General features: G+C 36.6%; 1 protein-coding gene across 1 annotated transcript in view; it reads left to right on the top strand.

The window, feature by feature from the left end:
* Positions 1-24,612, top strand: part of LOC139720365 (myosin-IIIb-like) — an 86,176-nt gene that overhangs the window by 41,654 nt on the left and 19,910 nt on the right. Inside the window, exons 13-20 of the mRNA XM_071631733.1 lie at positions 190-255; positions 4,532-4,648; positions 15,807-15,918; positions 17,309-17,385; positions 18,633-18,689; positions 20,730-20,849; positions 23,481-23,566; positions 24,424-24,519. Of these exons, the coding sequence (XP_071487834.1) occupies positions 190-255; positions 4,532-4,648; positions 15,807-15,918; positions 17,309-17,385; positions 18,633-18,689; positions 20,730-20,849; positions 23,481-23,566; positions 24,424-24,519 (731 nt within the window). The remainder of the gene's footprint in view (positions 1-189; positions 256-4,531; positions 4,649-15,806; positions 15,919-17,308; positions 17,386-18,632; positions 18,690-20,729; positions 20,850-23,480; positions 23,567-24,423; positions 24,520-24,612) is intronic.

Here is a 24,612-nt window from a genome sequence, read left to right as displayed (position 1 = left end):
ATAGTGAACATTCAGCACATTTGTGTCAAACCTGTCATTTTAATATTTTGCCAATTGTGTGAAACTGTCATCACACATTGTCAAGACATTGTACTATAGACCTATTAGGAGAACCATGCATTATGGCGGAGGCATATCAGTCGCCGTAGCGATATATCTAGTTATTACCCAATTTTTTTTTTACTCCAGAACCTGTTCCTTACCAAGCCCATTGGAATCCTTGCTCTGGTGGATGAGGAGACAATGTTTCCAAAGGTTAGAGATGCTTTAGAAAAATTTTCATCATCTTATTCTGTATCACTAGTCACAATACGCGAAACTACGTGTATGCATAGGTTACTTCCCGATAACTTCCAGAAGTTTTGGCACGCTGTCACACTACGTACCAACAAAACTGGCATGTGTAGTGTCAGTAATACAAAACTACCGATAGTTTTGGTCTCTGACAGGAAAAAAAAAATGCAACTACAAACAAAAGAATGCACAGTCGGCGTAAACGCCACGAATGAATCTATTGTCATGTTACAAACTTCTTGAAGTTTCATTTGCGCGCGGTCACTCTACACAAAGCTATGCATAGTTTTGCATGAAACTTTCCATGTTCATGTAGGAAGTTTCGCACAAAGTTTCGCTGCTAACTTCTTAAGAATGTTGCGGTCTCACCACCCAGACAATGTGAAGCAACATACAGAGTAGTGAAACTACACATAGTTTCGCGTAATATGACTATCGTAACTGTCATTAAAACCCCATCAAGAATACTCAGAAACTTGATCAGCAGTAACAGAGACAGAACATACCAGTGTACATGTAGGCAAGGTAATTCCCACCAAAATACGTATGAAGTTTCAACAGTGTCTAAAGTTTGTGTGCTCCTTTTGCAACCCTGAATATGAGATTCCTTTCATAAGGTGTTATATTTGATAGAGATAGGTACCTGGTAATTCAGACCTTTGCACAGGATATTAAAACTGGAAATTTCTTTATAATGGAGGGGGAATACATGTAGCTACTATAGATTTCTTGTGAATTCAGAAGACTTTGGAAAAATCTGTGAAAAATACATTTGAAATCCCTGAGCTCACAAAAAGGTGAAAATATTGCAGGCCTCTCATCTATAATTGCTGAAAAAAAAGAATGGAAATTTGCTAGTAGTATGAGATGGGATCTCTAGTCTTGAATCTCTTCTATTGTACTGCTACATATACATCAAATATTTAGTGTTAAACTGGTTGAAAATGAAAAGTAGACATGAAATTTCTATTGATAATTTCCCATTTTTCTTGCATGCGAGAGACAAAATATTCAGAAAAACCCCCAAAATGAAATCTATCTTGATTTTTTAAAGAACCTTTGGCTTTCCACCTTAGGGAGGTCGGAGGCCAAAGATTTGATATTGAAACATTATTTTCTGGTAAGAATGAATGTACAAGAGTGGAGTCTTGGCTTCACCCTGTAGCCCAAGTGTGAGCTGCAAATGAGGGAAAAAAAAACCCTGTAGAACTCCCCCCACTGAACTGCTTCTGGCGACTACCATCTTTTCTAACATATGCGCACATGATTAGAATGACCATCTGTGATGCTTTGTTGAGAACTCCCCTCAAATATCCAATCATGAAACAAACAAACAAACAAACAAACAAGCACATTTGATACCAGCAAATGTGATGGAAGTGGGGAGATGTTCATGACATGTCTTTTCATGAGACAAAAGTGGAATTGATTGCATACTGTCGCCTGTGTGAGAATCCATTCTAGCAAACTGAAGTGAGAAGCACATCACTCAGACATACTTGAAGTATCCCTACCCCCCTAAAAAAAGAAAGATTATTGTAATGCACTTGCTCATATTTCACTGATATCTAACAAATACTTACAGTAAAGTGCAAACGTATCATCACTAATTACAATGTCATATCATCAGTGACGTAGTCATATGTCTTTCTTTTACTGCAGTTTGTTAAATTTTTGTCTATTAGCATATGCATGCAACTGAAAATTTGATTAAGTGATTTTCTTCTTAAAGTCTCTATATATTTTCAAAAAGCTCTAAGAATTCAGAAAGACTGGAGAGCTTTACAATAAGTTTACATATACCAAAAATAAGAAATATTAAAGACTTTTCACACTCAGTTGCAGACAAGATTTCACCCAAATCAGCAGTGTGAAGACCTGGGATTTGACATTGACCGACTGATACGACTATTACGTGTACTGATGAAAAAAAAAAACCCTACGCACAAAACAGATCTTTTTCACATACAGTAGCCTTGATCTTGCATGTGCTTAGCTGTTTCTTCCTATTTTTTAGCATTTGGTAGATTAAATTTATACGAGGCTTTTCTAGTTTCAGTGAAGATAGTTTTTGCTGCGTCACAGACTTCCAAGTGCACGCAGCCAACCATTAAAAAAGAAAAGAAAAAAAAGATGTGTAGCTTTTTGTTTCATTTCATGCTCACCCCCCGAAAAAGTGCATTGTCTTTAAACATAAGAGGTTAGGGTATTCTTTATGTCAATAATTCAATTTTTAAATGCAAAAAAAGTTCACTTGCCATACCAGTAATAAACATGCACATCAAAAGGAGCAATAAAGCAATATTTTTTGTCTTTTTTTGAATTTATGGTACAGAATTACCAAGACCATTTGTGTTTAATACCCAATAATGTTATATGTTTTCCATATCTCATTCAGTGAGGAAGGTCAAATTATCCATTTACCCATTGACAAAGCAGTGTGTGGTACAGTATATTTAAGTCTTAGGATTGCTGAATAATTCATCGATTTTTAGATATTTTCTGTGCCACACAAAATTTTTCTTTTGTGTGTGTTTTTGTAAGAGACTTTCTTTAACCCAAATAACGGTCATCTCAAAACCCTGTAATTTTCTTGATTCAAATCTAATTGCAAAGAAACGGTTATTATTCCTCTGGTTTGATTTTTAACTGTTGTTGTTTTAAAGAAAAGAAGAGAGAGAAAATGGGACCCTATTCAACATATACTTTGCCCCAGACAACACGGACATAAAATCAGACCATAATAGCTCTTAAGGAAATCAAACATCATTATTAGATAAACAATATAATGTCTCCACAAGGGAGCTCATAATAAATGTCTCCACGAGGGAGCTTATATTGAAAATCTTGCAAGGGAGCTCATTAAGTCAATGCGAGGGAGCTCATCGGAAGTCTCCGCAAGGGAGCTCATAATGAATATCTCCACAAAGGAGTTTATACAAATTTTAATCATTACGGTAATATTATTCAGTAACAAAAATAATAGTCATGTCTCAAGAAAGAGCTCATAATAAATGAATACTGTAAGTAGACGGTATCTACGCTGATGAATCACCTCACTTGTATCACCCAAACACGAATAGCTAACACACACGTGCGTGTACTATACACTCCCTCACACACACACACACACACATGCACACACACAGGCATAAATATTAATTTTTACCAAAAAACCCCAAAATAAAACAAAACTAGAAAAGCACTCTGAGAGTGCAGACCTCCGCCAAGCAGCTACTTTCCACCGATGATCTTGCTCTTCCCAAAGAGATTTTTTCCTCTCCACCACTGGGGAAAAGCTCTTTGGGCTCTTCCATAGAGATCAGTGATTTCCACATCCATAGGTATACATGCTGAAAAATCGCCCGATTTCCCAATATAGAAGCCTTTGTTACATCATAAACCCTCAGCTGCGCGGCGCACCTCGCCCTAGCAGAAACTAGAGCACGCACTTTAGTGCATGTTTGAAAACCTCAAAAATGCGCAGCTTGAACTCCAAAGTTCATCGACCCTACCTGTCAAAATATCAAAAATCCTTCATAAATTCCAAAAAAATTCTCGGATCACTAAAAAAAAAAATATAAGCATTTGTTACTTGTGCCATTTTCAACTTTTTCTGTAAGTTTCATCCAAATCCGTTCACTACTTTTTGAGTTATTTTGCACACAGACAAACAAACAAACCAGCAAACCAACGGTAATGAAAACATAACCTCCTCCCTTGGCGGAGGTAAAAAAAAAGGAAACACACACACGGTTATATGTACTGCAAAATAGACGAAAATACAATAGCTGTCATTGATTGGAGGGGAAAAATATATACTTTAATATCCATATATAAATTATTTCATCTCTCGATATTTCTCTCCAAAGTCGATAACATAAACATGAAGAAGCTTTTCACTATTATTTCCTGTTGAAAATCAGGTTTGACAGAGCTGTCTCCATGAAGCAGCTCAGATTTTATGGTTTGAATGGTTGTTGAATAGTGAGTGTTCGGTGTATGTGTGTGTCTATGTCTATACATGTGAATGTGTATGTGTCTGTGTTTATATATGTGAATGTGTCTGTGTCTGTGTCTATGTGCATGTGTGTTTGTCTGTGCTTGCATGTGTGCACACATTTGTGGATGTTTGTGTCTATGCACTTGTAATGCTAAAATCTGTATGTTTCCTCTTGTAATACACAAAAATTGAAAGCCAAATTTAGCCTCTGTGAAAATTCTTCCCACCGGACAGGGCAGTGACCACTCACTGGTGGAGAAGATGAACAAGAATTTTGCCCGGAACCACCACTACATCAAGGCCAAGATCTCCACCAGCAACATATTCAGCATCGACCACTATGCCGGACGGGTGAGTTATGTTGATTTGTGTACTTACACACTCATGCACACACACACACACACACACACACACACACACACACACACACACACACACACACACACAAAACTTTTAATCACACCATGCTATATGGATGTGTGTACATGAAGTCATGTGCTCATGATGTTCTGGGCATACGAAGTCACATGTAGTGCGTGCTAGCCACAATTAAATTGATCATTAAGTTTAATGCACATGCACACATGCACACACACTTATTTTTTTTTCAATGGCATTTATTCATTACCATTCAAGTAATACAAAGGCAATATCATAAACTGGTGCTGATATACAAAGTAACATTATTTGGACACTAGTAACAAAAGTAATTACATCCTTCCTGTGTACATTTTTTATTACAGAAGTAGAAATTATTACTTGATAATATAAACACCTAACATCTCATTTGTCAGATTGATAACACTTGAAATTAAAGTACAATTGAACAGCGAAACAGAATGGAATCATAATTATAGACCAAACAAGCCTACTCCCCCAGCAGCTCTCCACAGCTGCACCTCCTAACCATGTCGTCTGTACGTTTGTCCAATCCCCTTCACCCTCTCTTTTTCCTCCCTTGCGCATGTCAATCGACCTCCCCCTAGCTTTCCATGCACACACACACAAACACTAACATTAACACGCATACACTGTATGCAAAATTCAGCAGAGAGCAACTGTGTTCTGCAGACTCTTGACGAAGAGATATGCATGTGTTTCTATCCCCTAATAATTCTGTTGAGTCTTCCTTACTTCGTAACCTTTTTATTGGCAGTCACAGTAACTATACAGCCAATACATTTAATTGTCTATACCCTTTATGTTCTTACTGTATATTATGTCTTTATGTTATGTGTCATATGTTTTTGACATGGTTATAATGTGTTTGATATTGAAAAAGACCAAGTGGAAACTGAATATCTAGAGTACGTGTAAATTCAGTTCACTTCATGAATGTGTTCAAGGAGGAACTAGTACCTGGCTCCTGAGGATCACCCTCTCATACTGTGGTAGAAGCCACCAAAGTAAAGGACAAACGAATGAACAAACAAACAAAAACAAAAAAACACAGACATACAAAAGCTGTTACAAAATGAAATAAAACCCTGATATAATCAGTTTGGAAGATGGTTCCAAGGAGATTGGTAATAAGACAGAAACTGCTGGTTGGGAAATGATTGCACCTTTTATAGGGGTGTTGCTGAGAAACAATAATCCCTTTTGGGCTCATCATGTGGCATTTCCCTCAAAAAAGTTGGCCAGCAAATCCTGCTGCAACCAAGGGTTGTCCTGGCATTTCAGCAAGAGAAAGAAACTGAAAGAGGCTTTTATTTCCCCTTTGTTACCAAATAAAGGGCAGGTGGAGCTATGCACTTTTGAGAAAAATATAGATTTTTACCACCACCAAGGCAGGAGGTTATGTTTTCATTGGTGTTTCATCTGTGTTTCATCTGTGTGCAAAATAATTCAAACTGATGGAAATAGATTTGGATGAAACTTGGCCAGAAAAGTTGATGATGACTCAAGGAATAGTTGATTAAATTTGTGGTAATGATCTGGGAGTTTTGATGAATTTTTTGAGGATCTTTGATCTTTTGGCAGATACATGTAGGGTTAATAAACTTGGGAGTTCAAGTTATATGTATTTTAGGTTTGCATAGGCACACTAAAGCGTGTGCTCTGCTAGGTAGAGATGTCATGTAGCTGGAAGCTGATAACGTAAATAAAAGGCCTCTATATTCAGAAATTGGGTGATTTTCAGCATTGTGCGTATGGGTGGAAATGAACTGCTTGGCGGAGGTCTGCGCTCTCTGAGTGCTTGTTTAGTAGTTTTATTTTTTGTATTAGATAATATTTAGAAATCAAAAGGGCTGATAAAGAAAAGTAGTCACTGATATCAGTCTGCCACTTTTCCCGTACTTTTTCTGTGCCAGTTTTCATATGATTTTATGGTTTTGACATTCTCATATTTTTAATTGCTGTCGAAGCTTCAGACATAATGAGAAGAAATAGCTATGCATACAGTTTATTTTCTTTTTATATAAAAGGGTACTTTTGAAAGAAATTTGATATTACTCATTAAATCCATAAATTTTCATTGGTTACAGGGTTAAGTACCGGAATCCACCTCAAATTTTCTCCTTGAAATATACAGGAAGCAGAATATAATCCAGTCGTGAAAAGGAATATTTGTGATAAATTGAATGCATTTATGAAGTTCATAGCCCTAACAAAGGTTTGATGGGATTGAGTGTTGGTCAGTTATTGTGGGTTAAACACAAGGTTGCTGGTAGCCTGAGATTTCTCCAGGATCCTCCACCAAATGGCATTTGGTGGTGATGATGTGTTGTGGATTTCGAGTTTCAAAGGAGGAGATATCTATCCTCCAAAGAATTTGGATTTGATGGAGGTGGCAGGTCAAATGGTGGCATACCACCTGCTTTGGAAAATGAGAGCTTTGGGTTTAGAGACTTAGTGGACAACTGACAAGTCTTATTTTTTTTCCATTTTTTCCATATGCAAAGTTTTATACAATTTTACCCTGCATTTGATTTCAGGATTGAAATACAACACAAAATAGTCAATTTGAGATTAAAAAAAAAAGAAATAAATGTGTGAGGAAATATGAATAACATACATGTATAATATGAAGAACTTACTAACAAGAACAGGGGGAAAAGTAGGGTCCATTCTGTCTTGTAAGTTACAGTGTAAGTGTGAATAATGCTGTTTTTAACAAATATTGAAGAAAATATGCTGAGCAGGTTAGAGATAATTGACATTCCAACATGATACAAATACAAATTTGATATTTTAAGCAATTTACTGAAAATAAACTTAAAATTTTTTATTTTTATGATGCAAGAAATGTGTATGATTTATTATCTTGTTAACATGTTATCATGAAATTTCCTCCATTTGAAGACAAACATCTTGTTGTTTGATTGAGACATAAAACTTAAGTTTCATAAGAGAAAAAAACAAACAAACACACAAGCACAAACAAGAGCCCTGTTGTTACATGTACACTCCTGCTTGTGAAGTGCAGTTTGCCAATCTGACAAAGTAGTCCAGCCAGCCCACTCGCATGTTGCAAATCTATGTGGTCATGCAGATCATGCTTGTTTTTCTCTCTCAATTAGAACTCATTGATGTCTTATTGATGAAGTGTCATTGGAAATTAGAAAAAACACGCAGAGAGCACAGACCTCCACCAAGCAGTGTATTTCCACTCATACATGCATGCTGAAAATCGCCCAATTTTTTAATGGTATAGAAGCCTTGTTATTACCTCGTCATCCTGCTATGTAGTGCCTTTAGCAGAGCAAGCGCTTTAGCGCGCTTATGCAAATCTCAGGTACGCACAGCTCGAACTCCCAAGTTCATCGACCCTATTTGCCAAAAGATCCTTCAAAAATTCATATGTGGGCAATTCCGCGGTAACGGAATTACAAATCAGAGAATTTTGGCTCATATTCTTTCACCCTGTATACAGGATTGATTACTTTGCCTTCTCTTGATACATTTAAAAGATGCAGAGGTACTCACCCTGTCACCCCAAATACAAATTTGTTAAATGTTCTCACTTGGTTGGTTACAAAGGAGGTCTATGTGCGATGGTAACGGAATTACCAGAGAATTTAGTCACAACTTCAACTCTGACTTTGGGAGTTGTTTCTCTGAAATCTATAACACATACACTGTAGGTTGTTGTCTGATTTCATCTTTGATTGTGTCGACTTCAATTCAGTTGTATTGTTTTTCAAATATTTCATCACATTTTCCAAGCAGCACGCTTTTTCCCTGTAAAGTCAGTGGTAACGGAATTACACAAATGGTAACGGAATTACGCCTTCTGAAATACACTGGAAAAAATACACATTCTTGGTACTCATGTATTCTGAAATGTCTTGATAAAGATTGTTTAAGCCTTTAGCTATAATATAACCACTAAAGAAGTACTCTCTAGCCTTTGACCTTGAACTGCTACAAGTGTATAGGTGCCAAATAAGTTTTTATTGTCAAAAAACATAAAATGTTCATGCTAACTACTGTGATTTGAAGTCGTAACTATGTCAATCAAGATCTCGTAACTTCTAAGTACCACATCCATCAAAATTTGTCTACTTTCAAGTTAAGAATTTCACACTCTGCAGGTAAATGACATCTAAGACACATGGTAACGGAATTACGCTAGAATAGCCCTACACAAGTACAATTCTATAAATCCAGTCAACAATACTCAAATTTTCTTGTATTTCTTTTGTTGATATCATGCAAGACAGATTTCTCTGTTTTCTTCTTCCTAAATATGCCAATAATTGACAATATGTGTGAATTACTTACAAGTATTGTACATAAATATTATGTGCACATGCATAAGAAAATAATGAAAAACTGTCCGGACTGACACTGAATTTAAATCTAAATCATAAAGTGCCAATTTACAGTGCAAGAGCACAGTGTGCAGCCCCATCATTGAACACAATGTTTAATATTAAGTATGAACACTAAAGATGCTTGAAACTTTTAATTTGTTAAGTGAAAAGATGCAGTTGTGGTTCAATGACAAATATAACAAATTACAATTCAATCATAAATAGAAAAGAAAAGTTTCTTATATGATTATGGTACTGCACCAGTGCTTAATCATTATTATCTATGTTGTGGCATATATTAATCACTAAAAACTTGTGACATTTTACTAATAGCTGAAGTTGCCCCCTGGTATATACAAATGTAATGTAGTGCATAATTTGATAATTCCCTTTAGTCCTACTTAAGCCCATCAAAATAAAATAAACTAAACTAAAAGGAAATAGAAAACAGCAAAATAACTTTAACAAACTACAACTTTTTGAACCATTAGAGTGAGTCCACCAAATTCTGTTAATTCATAGAAAGGTAAGAGGGCCTCTTTTATCCATCTGCAGCTCACTGTGTTAGAGTTAGATTAATCAACCTATGAATAATGTTAGTATTTACTTCTGACCACACAAAATTTCCAAATGACGTCTTCAGAAACACAATCATGACTTGGCCTATAATTTTCCTACAAGTTTCCTGTCTTTGTCTTTCTTCTTTGACTATTCTTTGACTTTCTTCTTTGACTATTCTTTGACTTTCTTCTTTGACTTCTTCTATTTTCTCATCCTGAGTATTGCCATATATTTACTCACAAGAAGTGTGCATCTTCTCTTTTGCGGTAAGTTGTATTTTGACTGCCTGAAAGCAAATTATAAAATACACTGTAATGGCACTTGTATGAAAGGAAAGTGGATTGTACAGCAAATGGTAACATGAAGGGTAAAGGTAGAAGCAGAAGCCCATTGACTTTAGTATTTAGAATCTTCTTAGGATGGGAAAGTATAGGACTAAATGTTACATTTTAGAGCTGTATCACAATTACTGAATGGGTAAATGTTCATCACAAATGGTGTTTTTGTCTTCATTCCTTTTAAAAAGAAAGGATTAAAGAAAAATTTCAAAGGGTAGCAGATGCTCTGTATCAAATGGGCATGAAAATCAAAATAATGTCTCTGTGGAGGAAAGATCTAAGAAACAAATGAAAGAAGGTCATAGTCATACACTTACCATTAAAGGTAAAGGACTTGAGGACGAAAACATGACATGTTCAATAAAAGGTCAGACTATCGACTTGGTGATAATAAAGCCTTTAGCATACAGAAAGATCAAAGGTGTCACATTCAGTGGGCATCCCGTGTCAAGTAATGACTTCTATCACATTGTGTATGATCCTTCTCTTAAATTCTTGATCTTTCCTCACAAAAATTATCCTGTTCACTTCTCTCTGTCAGTAGCAGTGCTCTCTTTTCCTATTAAATAAATTTTATGTCCTTCCTCTTCTTTGTAACTTTGTTCAATTTATGCTGCATCACACCCATTCAATAGTCCCTCATCACTATACTTAGATTTTGTATGAAACCATGAGACTTTTTAGCAAGAAAATATACAAATTGATATCTCAAAATTCAGTATGATTTTTAACATTTGAGAATGAGTATCTGTAGCAAACCTTATAAAGTTATCAGTTAGCACAGTCTCCATGTACACATGTAGTTCTTGTACATGAGAAAATGTGAAGGAAGGGAGGAGACTTTCAGCACAAGAAGTCTCGTCAAGTGTGTACCCTGATGTCAGGACTCACTGTCAGAGGCATCCAGCTACACTATGCTGAGTCATGTCAGTGTATCATACCATACATATATTTCAACTTTCACTCCTTTACTGCCAATCACCAACACTGTTAAGCTCAATAATAATGCCCTGAAGCTATTTCATGAACAGTTCACATACATATTGGCACGAAAGTAGGATATGTCATTCTCTTCCATATTAGATGTGCGTGTAATTCCGTTACCATGTAATTCCGTTACCACAATTACAGAAGAACTGAAGGAGATATTTCACAAAATGTTTTGTAACTTTTCAGGGAGTCACATGTAGAGAAAAAATTTACAAGTGGAGAAAAAATCAGTGATTAGTTTGTTCAGGAGAAAACTTTTTTCAATTTTATGGTAACGGAATTACGTCAATTTGTCAGTAGATTTTGAACATTTCTCCAAAAAATATCATAATGAGAGTGACTGAATGCTTCATTTAATGTGATTGTTGAAGCATAGGAAGAAAGATGTGGAAGTATGGATAAAGCAGAGAGATATTTAAGTTGTTTCATTTTAAATTTTCATTTAATATTGTAAGATTTTAGATAAATACAATAAATAGTCTTCCAACTTTAAAAGTGTGTACAACAAAAACGAGGAAAGTTATTGGTAAAGGGTTTTTTGTTTCCGTAAATACAACAATCCGTCTGTACGGGAAACTGAAATTTCAGAGCATTTACTTAACTTTGAATTTTGCTGTTTTTGCCCTTCCCATACGGAATTGCCCATATGCATCCCGGATCACTATGAAAATTTGATCGTCTGTTCCTTGTACCATTATCAACTTTTTCTGCAAGTTTCATTCAAATCCGTCTGCAACTTTTTGATTTTACGACTTTTTAACAACTTTTTATTTTACAAACGGACAAACAAAGAAACCTACCCCGACTGAAACATAAACTCCTAGGCAGAGGTAATGAATGTACTAAGCAGGACTCTGATAATCAGTCAAGCTCAACCTCCAACCATTGTTTGATAGGATTTTTTTTTTTTGTTCTTTCTGTACTATTTTTGTTGGTTGTAGAAAACTGAAACTACCTTAATTTTTAGATCACCTGAGCCAAAGGCACAAGTGAGCTATTGCGATCGCTCTTCGTCCGTCATCCGTCGTGCGTAAACTTTTACATCTTCATCTTCTTCTTGAGAACCCCTTGACCGATTTGCACCAAACTTGGCAGGTAGCATCCCTAAGGGGATAGGATTTCAATTTGTTCAAGTGGGCACCATACCCCTCCTAGGGGGCCCCCAGAGGGGCCCAAACCCCCCAAAATTAAGGAATCGTAAAAAATCTTCTTCTCTAGAACCAAAAGTGATAAAGCCAAGTTAATACTATGTGTTAGTATACTAATGATGCACAGGATAGAGTGTGTTAGTGAAGGTGCGGCGCGCTCGAGAGTATTGACAATGGTGCATGTTTGCAACCGTTGTCAATACTCGAGAGTGAGCCGCACCTTCACTAACGCCACGAAATAATCCTGTGCATCATTTGTTTTATAAAATGGGTCGAAAACTAACAGCATTATTCACGTACCTTTGTGGGTCAATACCAGTCAGCTACATGTAGCACTCGCTCAAAAGTCAAGATGTCCGAAGATGTTCGTCCCAAACATTTACGCACGTCGCACTCGGAAATCCCGCACATAAGTACTGTACGTACGTATAAGAGTATACGTACGCCACGTACTGTTATGCACAAGAAAGGCCGCCGGCTGTTGTGGCAGCCCGCGGCCCGAACTAGAAGTTGTTTACAGGATTGACAGCGCGTATAGTAGCGCGTGACGCACTTGTAACAACTGATTGAGTGCGCACTGCTAGTGTAAAACATTGTGACGTACGTCAGGCCAGGGAGGTGGAAGAGAGACTCTTCTTAGTGCATACCTGAAGAAAATAATGCACGCACACGTGACTCATTTCAGCGCTTCCAATTGGCTACATTCTTGAACCCATTTTATAATACATTGTAGATACATAGTTTCAAGTTAGTACATAGTTTCAAGTTTGTTCATGGCGCAATCAGGGGTGCTCCCCTTGGTACCCAGGGGAGGGGTCCTAATGGGGCCCAAATTGTACATGTTCATCTTTTTCTTGAAAATGCCATTATGAATTTTCACCAAAGTTGGCAGGTAGCATCCCTAGGGGGAAAGAATCTCATTCCCATCAAATGGGCACCATGCACCACCTGGGGGGCCCCAGGGGACCTAAATTTGGACCGAAATTGTAAATTTTCATCTTTTTCTTGAAAACCCTATCACTAATTTTCACCAAACTTGGCAGGTAGCATCCTTAGGGGGATAGAATCGCAATTCCATCAAATGGGCACCATGCCCCACCTGGGGGGCCCCAGGGGTCCCATCCCCCCCCCCCCCTCCTGTAAGGAATCTTCACAGATTTTCTCTAGAACTGGAAGTGATTGAGCTACTGTAAGTTAATACAATGAGTCAGTATATTGATGACTGTTGTTTCAAGTTTGTCTATGGGAGAATCAGGGGTGCCCCCCACCCCCTTGGGACCCAAGGAAGCGGGATGGGATGGGGGGGGGGGGGGGTCCAAATGCGGGCCTAAATTTTCATCGTAGCATTCCCATAGGGATAAGATCTCAAAGTGTTTGAATGGGCACCATGCTTTCCTTGGGGGCCCCCAGTGGGTCCAAACCTAAATTAATGAATATTCAATAATATTTTTCTCTAGTTCTAATCAAAAGTGATAGGGCTTTAAATCTTTTTTTCCCAAGCTGCATAATCCAACATTCTATAAAGTACAGTTTACTTGGCATGTACTGTGTATTTTTACCAGTGTGATGGATATGTAAATGGACATCATGCCCCCATTCTCAAAGCTACCCCCACCATAAGTTTCCAATGTTCTCAGGTAAGAGTCTGCAAGAAAGCATGGAAGGTGAACTTGCGATACTCAGGTGAGCGTGTGACCCCCGGGTCTCTTGTACTTCCACAGTATATTTGACGCATTTTGAATTTACTGCCATTTAATGTGTGCATACCAGTGCATATATTGTGACATGAACGTTGTTTTATAAGTGTACTATGACTGTTTTATGAATTACGTATAAAACTTTATCATGTGCTTATTTCACTAAAGAGCTCTCAAAGTGCTTTATTGCATTTTGATAGCATGTGTATGTTGTACTTAGTGGTATCTCTATACCCCCGCCACACTTGGTCTGAAGGGGGTATATAGGAATCACCGTGATGTTGGTCGGGCGGGCGGGCGGGCGGGTGGGCGGGCAGTCGGCCGGTCTGTTGCAAAATCTTGCGTCGCGAACTCCTCCTACAGTTTTGAAGCAATTTGAATGAAACTTAGGGTAAATGATGATATTGAGGTATAGATGTGCAAGACATGTTTTTTGTGTTTGTCGGACAATGCGTTGCCATAGTAACCATAATTTTACCAAAACCTTGTGGGTTGAATAACTTCCATAGTATTTAAGCAATCCATTTCAAAATTGGTATCTATGATGATCGAAAGGGGTAGTTATGCATACACTCTTTGTGTTTGTACTTGACAAAGCATTGCCATGGTAACCGCAGTTTTCTTCGAAATCTTGTGGAGTGAACAACTTCCACAGTTTTGAAGCAATTGAAATAAAAATTAGTAGGCATTATGGCTTTGAGGCATAGATGTACAACACATAATTTTTGTGTTTGTTGGACAAAGCGTTGCCATGGTAACCATAATTTTACCAAAACCTTGTGGATTGAATAACTTCCACATCATTCAAGCAATTAAGATGAAACTTGGTGTGTATGATGCTCTTTAAGTGTAGTTTTGCAAAATGTCCTTTGTATTTGTATCGGACAATGTGTTGCCATGGTAACCGCATGTTTTTTCTTAAATCCTGTGTAGTGAACTTCTTCCACAGTTTTCATGTAATTGAAACCAAATTTGGTAGGCATTATGGCCTTGAGGTATAGATGTGGAGCACATAATTTTTGTGTTTGTCACACAAACCGTTGCCATGGTAACCACAATTTTACCAAAACCTTGCAGATTGAATAACTTTTCCATCATTCAAACAATTAAAGTCAAATTTAGTATGTATCATGATCTAGAAGTGTAGTTTTGACACCAATGTGTTAGTATAAGGAAAATGTGTTGCCATGGTAACCACTCATTTTTGTATCAAAATAAACCATTTGAGCTATGAAGGTCAAATTTGGTGTGTATGATGGTCTTTAAGTGTAGTTATGCAAAATGTCCCTTATGTTTGTATCAGACAACGCGTTGCCATGGAAACCACACTTTCTACCCAAACCTTGTGGAATCAACTGTTACCATAGCACTCAAGCAACTGTGGTCACATTTTGTTTGTATGATTGCCCTCATGACATCACATACTATAAAGCAACACTAGGGACAGGGGTATTAATCACCTTCAGTAATAATTCTAGTTAACTATAAACTGAGAAGATTTTTATGGGGTTATTTTACCCTTCAAACAATGACTTCAAAGAATTTACTATGACACATATGAGCTGTTTGTCAAACAGAGTCTGCTATCAGATGTATGATGTTGTTAGAGCATTGATAAAATTTTATCATCTTTTCTTCTGCCAATTTCTTCACATTATTAAGACTTGTCCTGACACCAGTCGCTGGGCATTGTCTGTTTATTTTACAGTTTTGCATGAAGCTCCAAAATTTTTTCCCCAACAAAACAGACTATCATGCATTTTGTCGGTATACGAAAAGCAAGAATGCTGTAATTACATGTTTCTTCCATTACATTGTATTCTGTTGGCCACTTGAACTTTGATAGTTTGTAATGTGAATGATGAAGTGTGATAGTGTCTGAGTTGGATACATAATCATATAACATGCTTGTATATGTCTATTTATTATATTCTTCTATTATTGACTACACTACATTTTGTGTGTATGATTCACTACATTCCCTACTTTTCCCTCGTGGGTCCGATTTTGGTCAGGTGTCGTACGATGCGTCAGGCTTTCTGGAGAAGAATCGCGACACACTGCCCAGCGGCGTGACAACCATGTTGCAGAACAGCAGCCTCGACCTTCTTGCCCGCATCTTCAGGGGTGAGTGCAGCGTCGGCTGGTGGTGGGATGATAGGACCAAGGAGATTCGAGAGATGGAGTTACAACTGACTATATATTATTCAATCAGCTGTCAGTTTTCTATGGATAGACAAAAGAATTCCACAGGTGCATTTGTGCCTTTGATGTTCGATGCTTGAAGCCGCCATCTTTCTGAGCAATCTGAAGATTCATTTTTAACGCTAACATAGTATCGGGTATATGCTGCTCGTTAATATATCAAATGCAATGAAATTTCACCTAATGATAAAGCATATAAAAAAAAGTCAATTCCGTTCGAAAATATGTGAAAAAGTGTAAATCTGAGCTGTATTTTGTGAGTGTTTGAAATTTTACCCTCATGGAAAGCCGGTTTTATCACTTTTCTCCTTATTTCCGCAAAATGAAACTAGTATGGTATCATCTTCAAGTATAGTTCTTTATAAATTGATACGTCAGATTAGCGTACAATCACGTACATTCGAGTAATTTTGATATCTATTTGAGCAATATTTGAGCAATTTCTATTCGCGCACCCCCGTGCCTTTACCATTGTCTACTGCCCATCGTTTGTAAGTATAAGGGATAGCGAAAAGTAATTACCATCACAAAGACATATCTTCCTTGGAAAGTGGCTGGTGATTATGCAGTGAGACACGAGTCATTTGTCTTCGCATCTGAGCGGCAGATCCAGTTTGACACATGCTTCAAATATTTTTGAGTGGCGGCTTCGAGCATGGGATCAAAGCGAATAAGACTGTTGTGACTCCATTTCTCGAACCTCCTTGATAGGACCGAATGACAGCTGGCTTTATAGATGATGGCACAAACTGACAGATAGATGGATGAGGGTCAGATTTGACCATCCATAATTTTTTTTTGTTGTCATTTTCATCTGTTTGTTTGTTTTTCATCTGCTTCTCAGTAACAATTTCATGCTGGTGTATCTTATGTTGAATGAGCTATTCAAATGGTATCTTCTGCATTGTTATTTTTTCCCTCTAAATAGATGGTTTCAGATGTTAAAGAAAGAAGTAAACTACATAGTCTTACAAGATACAAGAGGATAGCTTGGTTGTATGCAACCACTGTACATTTGAGTTTAAATGGAAATGAAGCTTGGCTGGCGTAAGAGAAAGAAAGAAAGAAAAAAAAAAGGTTTTCATAGCAATTTTGGATGCATTTGCAAGTGCTGGTAGCAATTCTATGTATAAAAGATAATTAGATGTGCATGTCTTCTGGCAGTAAATATTTTTCATGATATGGCTTATATTCCTCAAGAAAATTAGATGTTTCTTGCAATTAACCTCCTTCAGCTGTACGTGAATATGAAATCAGTAATTTGATACTTTTGTGACTGTATGACAAACTTTGCTGATCTGTATTCTTACAGGCACCATCACCAGGACGGGCACCCTAGCCTTGCAAAACAGGCTCAGTAAGAAGAGGTCCAGAAAATCGCTGAAGAAGGTAAAGATCAAAGACATAGACAAATGAAAAAGAGCAGAGATGTAACTCAAGACAATATAGTTTAAGAAACATTCTAGTGACATCTGTTCACTTGTTGGGGCAGAGTTTTCTAGCAGTGGTTACCAGTGTCGTATTAGCCCCAGTGCTATACAGATTTACCATGGCAGTGCTATTTTATATATATCTCTATTCTGTTCTATTCTATTCTATTCTATTCTATTCTATTCTATTCTATTTTATTCTATTCTATTCTATTCTATTCTATTCTATTCTATTCTATTCTATTCTATTCTATTCTATTCTATTCTATTCTATTCTATTCTATTCTATTCTATTCTATTCTATTCTATTCTATTCTATTCTATTCTTTTTTTTTCTATTCTATTCCATTCCATTACATTCCATTCCATTCTATTCAACTCAAATCAATTCAATTCAATACAAATGAAATCTGTTCTCTTTTGGGCCAGAGTTTTCTACATGTAGCAGTGGTTACCAGTGTTACTGCCTTCATGCAATCTCTAAAAAGCAATATTGCACTAGGACCAATAAGTTGAGTGCTGATATTGGGAAAATTCTTCTTCTTTTTTTTTAAATGGAAGAGTTACTGCAATGCCACTGTCCATTTTTATTCCTTGGCAAATCTGTACATCTTGTATAAGTGATCACTATCATTCGTCAAAGCATTTGCCGATGATTTGTTTGACACTCTCAAAGAACGCAAGTCCGCTTTTCAAAATGATTACTGCTGCAGATTTTCTGCACCACCGTAGATGTACATGAAGAGCCTGTAATAGCATTCAGCATTTTGTGTGCAGCATTAAAGGGATTGTACAGTATTGGTGGAGATGAGAATTGGGCTTTTAATTTTTTGCGAGATACCAAGAAAACACTTATGATATAGTACAGAACATACCATTTTAAGAGGAAATCAAAGTTTATTTGATGAAAATCGGGTTTGGAATGACTGAAACATCCAAAAACAAAGTAAAACAAAGCGATCATTATAAAGTGTGGGTCCCACACTTCATTAGAATCGCTCTTTTTTGGATATCTCAGCCATTTCAAAACCAATTTTCACCAAATAAATGTTAAATTCCTAGTAGAATTACATGCTCTTTCATATTTCATAGGAGGTTTCTCATTATCTCACCAAAAATGTTAGAAACCTGAAATTATGTCTCAACCAAAACTATTCGATCCCTTTAATGTGTTCCGTCGCTTGCCGATTTCTTGATATTTTGCAGAGAGGAGGAGGAGCAAAGAACACAGTGAAGAAAGTCACAGTGGGGGCACAGTTTAAGGTAAGAATCAACACTGCCGTTACATCTCCACTTCCAGACACGCATATAGCGACAAACACAGTGTGTATTATAAAAATGGGCTTTAGAATCTCTGCAATCTGATTGGTCAATATTTTTTACTGATCCACACCAAGCCATGTGTGCGGTAAAATCCAAACGCATGTCTCAAAGTCTTGTACAGTGTTGTAGGTGTACTGGATGCATGATGGGGAACATTTTTGTATTTCATGAATTTACGAGCCCATTTTATAACACAAATGATGCACAGCCCTATTTCGTGGATTAGTGAGAATTGGATGCTTTCGTTCAACTTTGGCACAGTCTAAAACCCACTCGCTGCGCTCTTGGGTTTAGATAGTTCCAAAGTTAAACTGGCGCATCCAATTCTCACCGATCCACTCTGTCCTGTGCATCATTTGTATATTGACACGCTGTATGTGCCACATTCATGCCATATGTTTCTCGACTGTTTTATTTTTTGCCAAATTTCACGAGTCAGCTCATGCTCACATGTATTAAAAGTGAAAACATGCAACGCATAGCGTTCACAATGTGTGGAATGTGGGGCGGACAATGACAATCTCACGTCTGCCTCACATTCCACACACTGTGAACGCTACTGGTTCTATGACAAGCCGAATTGTCGCTGATTTCGGTATCGCTGAGAGTGCAAAATGATCACATTTTGAAAATTGCAAGGGTTGACAAAAATGGTCCTAAAATCATAACGCATTAACCAAAATTAAAGAACTTGGTGTCATTCTATTGGACAAAGAATGGCCTTTCAAATAGTATGCAAAATAATGATATATTTGCAACAATATTGCTGAGATTAAAGATCTTAGGTGTTCCGTTCTTTTTGGGCCACCCTGTATAGTGACTTGTGAAATTGTCTCTTGTAGTCCAGATTCAGGAAATGTTATGTTCAAGAAGTGTGTAATATATCACATGGACTGCAGTGGATGCTAACCCATCGTATACATTATACTTCTCACATGCTAAGTACACAATGTGTTGCATGTTCTCAGGGACTGCCTTTGCATGGTGAATTGTCTCATGATGTGAAATGCTTTTCGGAAAATTTGCCCCAAACATGTATGTGAATTCAATGAATGAAAAATATGTGATTTAATTTACTGAACCCACATATATTTGGGGTAAACTCCCCTTTAATAGTACTGTATGTGTATATTTCATTTTTTTTTTATTTGAAAGACAATGTGAATGTGCGAGTGATCCATGGTTTTATTGTACCCAATTATAACAGAGCTGCCTGTGTCTCCCTATTCAAATACACAGGAGGCTCCCTACAAACTTTGATATGTCTCTTCATGTCCTGCTAACAAAAAGATATGAAAACCTCCCTATCTTGGGAGTCAATTCTGCATGTTGAGACGCATGCTAGACACAGGTATCTCCCTGATTGCTTTTTGGAACCTTCTTGTTTTTGATGATTGAATTGATGTTGGCATCCTTGTGCAATCAATTACAAAATTTTGTGCAAGAGGACCTTTTTATCAAATGCTCAAATCAATGCTCAAAAGTTATATATTCACTTAATTGTAATATGTTTTCTTTTTTTTTTGCTTTATGTATATCCCAATGTTTGCAATTATACAATGTATTTTGTATCTTAATTCAATTTTACTGTTCTATATCAATGCACTTAGAAATGCCCATATGAATTGATATATAACTGATTATTATTATTATTATTATTATTATTATTATTATTATTATTATTATTACTACTACTACTACTACTATTATTCTCATTATTATTATTATTATTATTAATATTATTATTATTATTATTATTATTATTATTATTATTATTATTATTATTATTATTATTATTATAATTATTATTATTATCATTATCATTATGGTCATCATCATCATCATCATATTTATTATTATTATTTACTTATTTATTCCTATGAAATCCCATTTTCTTTGCTCATTTTCCACTAATATTCATTTATTTATGTGAAAAACAAAAAATTCATCTGAAAGCTATGTGATTCTTACAATTGACAGAATTCTCTGAGTGTGTTGATGGAACTGCTGAACCTGTCCAACCCACACTTTGTGCGCTGTGTCAAGCCAAACACAGCCAAGTCTGCCAGGGTCTTTGAGGACAAGTATGTCACGGCACAGGTCAGTACAGTGTACTGTAACATTAAAAAAAAAACAATTTCGTATGCATGAAACTTCCATGAATTTTGCGAGGGGGAGTAGCAATTCACTAAAGTAAAATGCATGCGAAAGTTTTTGTTTGTGCAATCCAGTGCATGTAGTATACGTGTAATTTTTTCATGGTAAGCAATTCCTGTAAGTTTCATGCTATGAAAAAGGCTGTGGGCTCCCTTTCAGGAATAAGTTTCATACTGCGAATAGTATCGGATAATGCCCTTTCCTCTGTGTATTGTGTATTGTTCTCAATCTGTTGATGTGAGACAGTAGCAAGTTTTAGATATGTAATGCAGACAGTTAAGATGATGGTTTCGTTGAATGTGAAAACTCGAGACGACGCAAGATTGATTTTGATATTAAACCGGTCTTGCACATGTACAGAACAGGTTTTTTTTCCCTCTTAAAAGGATGGTACAGTATTGGTGGAGATGAGAATTGGGCTTTTAACTTTTTTGCGAGATACCAAGAAAACACTTATGATATAGTACAGAGCATACCATTTTAAGAGGAATTCAAAGTTTATTTGATGAAAATCGGGTTTGGAATGACTGAAACATCCAAAAACAAAGTAAAACAAAGCAAGCGTAATGAAGTGTGGGTCCCACACTTTATAAGAATGGCTCTTTTTTAATATTTCAGCCATTTCAAAACCAATTTTCATCAAATAAACGTTGAATTTCTCATAGAATTATTGTTGTACGTGCTCTTTCACATTTCATGAGAGGTTTCTCATTATCTCATCAAAAAATGTTAGAAACCTGAAATAAGGTCTCAACCAAAACTATACGATCCCTTTAACGTCTGTGTTGCAGATCTAAAGTTCCCTACTGTTTAAAGAAACTGATGAACTATGTTTCCATTTTGAAGAGTCTGAACTCCATGGTTGTACATGGTACCAGAGTCTCTGATACAAATGGGTAAATACAGGTGTATAAAGCTGTTAAAAAAAGTACGATTGAATTCAAATTGTGCTATCTGCATGAAACAAGTGAGTCAAAACAAATGTGTCAATTAACGATCTAGCATCAGCTTGATTGATAGCAATTCTTATGATGTTCTGATAACTGATGTTACCATTCGTGGATTTGTACTGTTGATGTAACAAAAAGTTGTTTCTATGTCTTTATCATTGTTGTTTCAGTGATGTGTGATATAAAGATATTGCTTTTTATGGGTGTAATATTACACTTGACATCCCAACGAGAGTTGTATTTTCCTTTAGAGATTTTATTTTCCTAAAGCGTGCAGCTTTGAGGAAAAATATTGCCTCAAAGGGAAAATATATCTCCTAAGGGACTGTCTAGTATTGTAACACATTGATAGACAAGGCAATATATGTTATAGTACTGTATATGGTCTGCAGATATACTCATATTTTTCTTTCTAATCCGGTCAGAAGACAATCGGATTCTTTAACTCTTTATGTGCCATGGTGGAAACCGCCGTGTGCCACATTATTCTGAGACACCAGCGTAGTCATACGTAGAGAAAAAAAATCTGTTTTTAAAATCAATATAATAATTATAAATTTATGTTAAATTGTAGACATTGTTAGCAAAGTTGTAGAGAAAATGCCAAGCTTTGCATTGATGTAAATTCTATGACAAATCTATAATTGCTTTTCTTTCAAATGCCTGGTAGATACATTACTGTAAATGTACGACTTTTGTACACACAGCAGTGACAGAAACTTAGAATTTGCACGCAAATCCAGTATGAAACACTGCTTGTTAGTCATCCACCACATAGAATGCAAGCTATAGACGAGAGGAACGGAATCGTGTGAAACGCTTTCATTGTTCTGTGGCATTTGGCAATTTATCGATCAGTTTGGGCGGGTTTGTGCGTTTGAGCGGAATATGCGAAGTTGGCACGCCGTCGACTGAGTCGGACGTGCAAACGTGGCACATAAAGAGTTAAATATATTAACTGACGTGTTGCCACTGCTCGCAGTGCATGTATAACGATTTCAAACCTCGCTACATTAGTCAGGCGATTGCATTATTACTAACCACTGACCAGTATGTATACAGGTGTTCATCATATTGCAGTGATACTTTTCTTGTATTTAGACATGTAATTTTTCTCATATTGCAGTTTTGTTTGTCATACCAAAATGTATACTGCCAGTGATACACAATACATTTCACACCACCCTAATTCTTGTTCTGAATCAGATTGGTGGATTTAAAACATGGACACAAACAATCATATTAAATCTTACAACTCCAAACTTCCTTTACACAGTAACTAGTACAGCAGCCCTCATATTATAAAGTTTTATGATTCCAAACTTTTCCTTTTCAGTTACTAGGTCCAGCTGCATACATTCTTTAGAGGAGTCATGGAATTCTTGGAAATGAAAAGATGAGGGCATAATAAAGTGGTGTGAAAAAAACATGTTGTAGTTATTTTAAAAATGTTTTATCTTTCTGAAGTTGTGATCATGTATGTTTAAAAATATCAAGCAAGAAACACTAAAACTTTATCACTCCTGTGATATGGTCAGAGCCGACATTGCTCGTAAACATATTCCTCTGACTCTGTTATGTTCACTTTATACGTTGAAAATTCCCTTTGATTCCCCCCACACAGCTACGTTACACTGGTATGCTGGAGACAACAAAAATCAGGAGGTTGGGATATGCCATTCGGCCTCTCTTTGCTGACTTTGTGAGAAGGTAAAAGTGCCTGATTATTTTCACGGAAGGTTTTTAATTTGACAGTGGTATCATGTGCATATTGTACAAAAGATGACACCAAGACCTGGGCTCCAGAGGGAATGAATTACCCTTGATAGCAGTGATGATGCTGCTGGTCATTTCAACAGTAATGACTAAGGTGATGATGATGATGATGATGATTATGATTATGATTGTGACGATGATGATGATGATGATGATGATTATGATTATGATGGTGATGATGATGATTATGACAAGGATGATGGTGATGGTGATGGTGATGACTATGACGAGGATGATGATGATGATGATGATGATGATTATGATGAGGATGATGATGATGGTGATGGTGGTGATGATGATGATGATGACTATGACGTGGATGAGGAACATGATGATAATGAAGATGATACGAACGAAATGGAGACATGTTGGTATATATACAAGTTAGTTATACAAGTCTGTATTACATAGTGTTTATGGTAATGATGGAAAAATAGAAAGGAAGATTTTAGTAGTAAACTTGATGGTGGAGATAACAATTAAAATGATGTTACTGATTAGAGAAAAGATATAAGTGATGGTTATGATTTTGAGGTTGGAGAGGATAATGAGAATTTGATTTTGATTTTTAATTATCAATTTGATTTCATTTTATATCTGTATTTTTTCATGGAAATCATACATGAAGTTGAAGTATGTGAAGTATTTGAACAAAAATCTGCATAATAAATTCACTCATTTCATGGCATGGTGAAAAAGATGATTTATGATCATGCATGATATTACTAGTAGATTGAATTGAGGGGTGCATGCATGACACCTCTGTGGACCCTTTTTATCACCTCCCCCAGGTACAAGGTCCTTGCCCTGAGCCCTAAACTGGCCATGGACAAGCGAGGCTGCACCAAGATCCTTGAAGCAGTTGGAATCAAGGATTGGCGGGTGGGGTAAGTGGAACTGGGTTCAGTGGCTGAAGTTTGGGGGGAGGGGAGGTGTATAGAACCCCCATGTATACATCTCCCTTTCTCATTGTCCTCACA

The sequence above is a fragment of the Diadema antillarum genome, unplaced genomic scaffold (assembly GCF_040938485.1).
Source record: "Diadema antillarum isolate AM-2024a unplaced genomic scaffold, OU_Dant_1.0 scf00000127, whole genome shotgun sequence".
NCBI classification, from domain to species: domain Eukaryota; kingdom Metazoa; phylum Echinodermata; class Echinoidea; order Diadematoida; family Diadematidae; genus Diadema; species Diadema antillarum.
The sequence above is the reverse complement of the archived record's forward strand: the minus strand, read 5'-3'. Positions and strand labels throughout refer to the sequence as shown.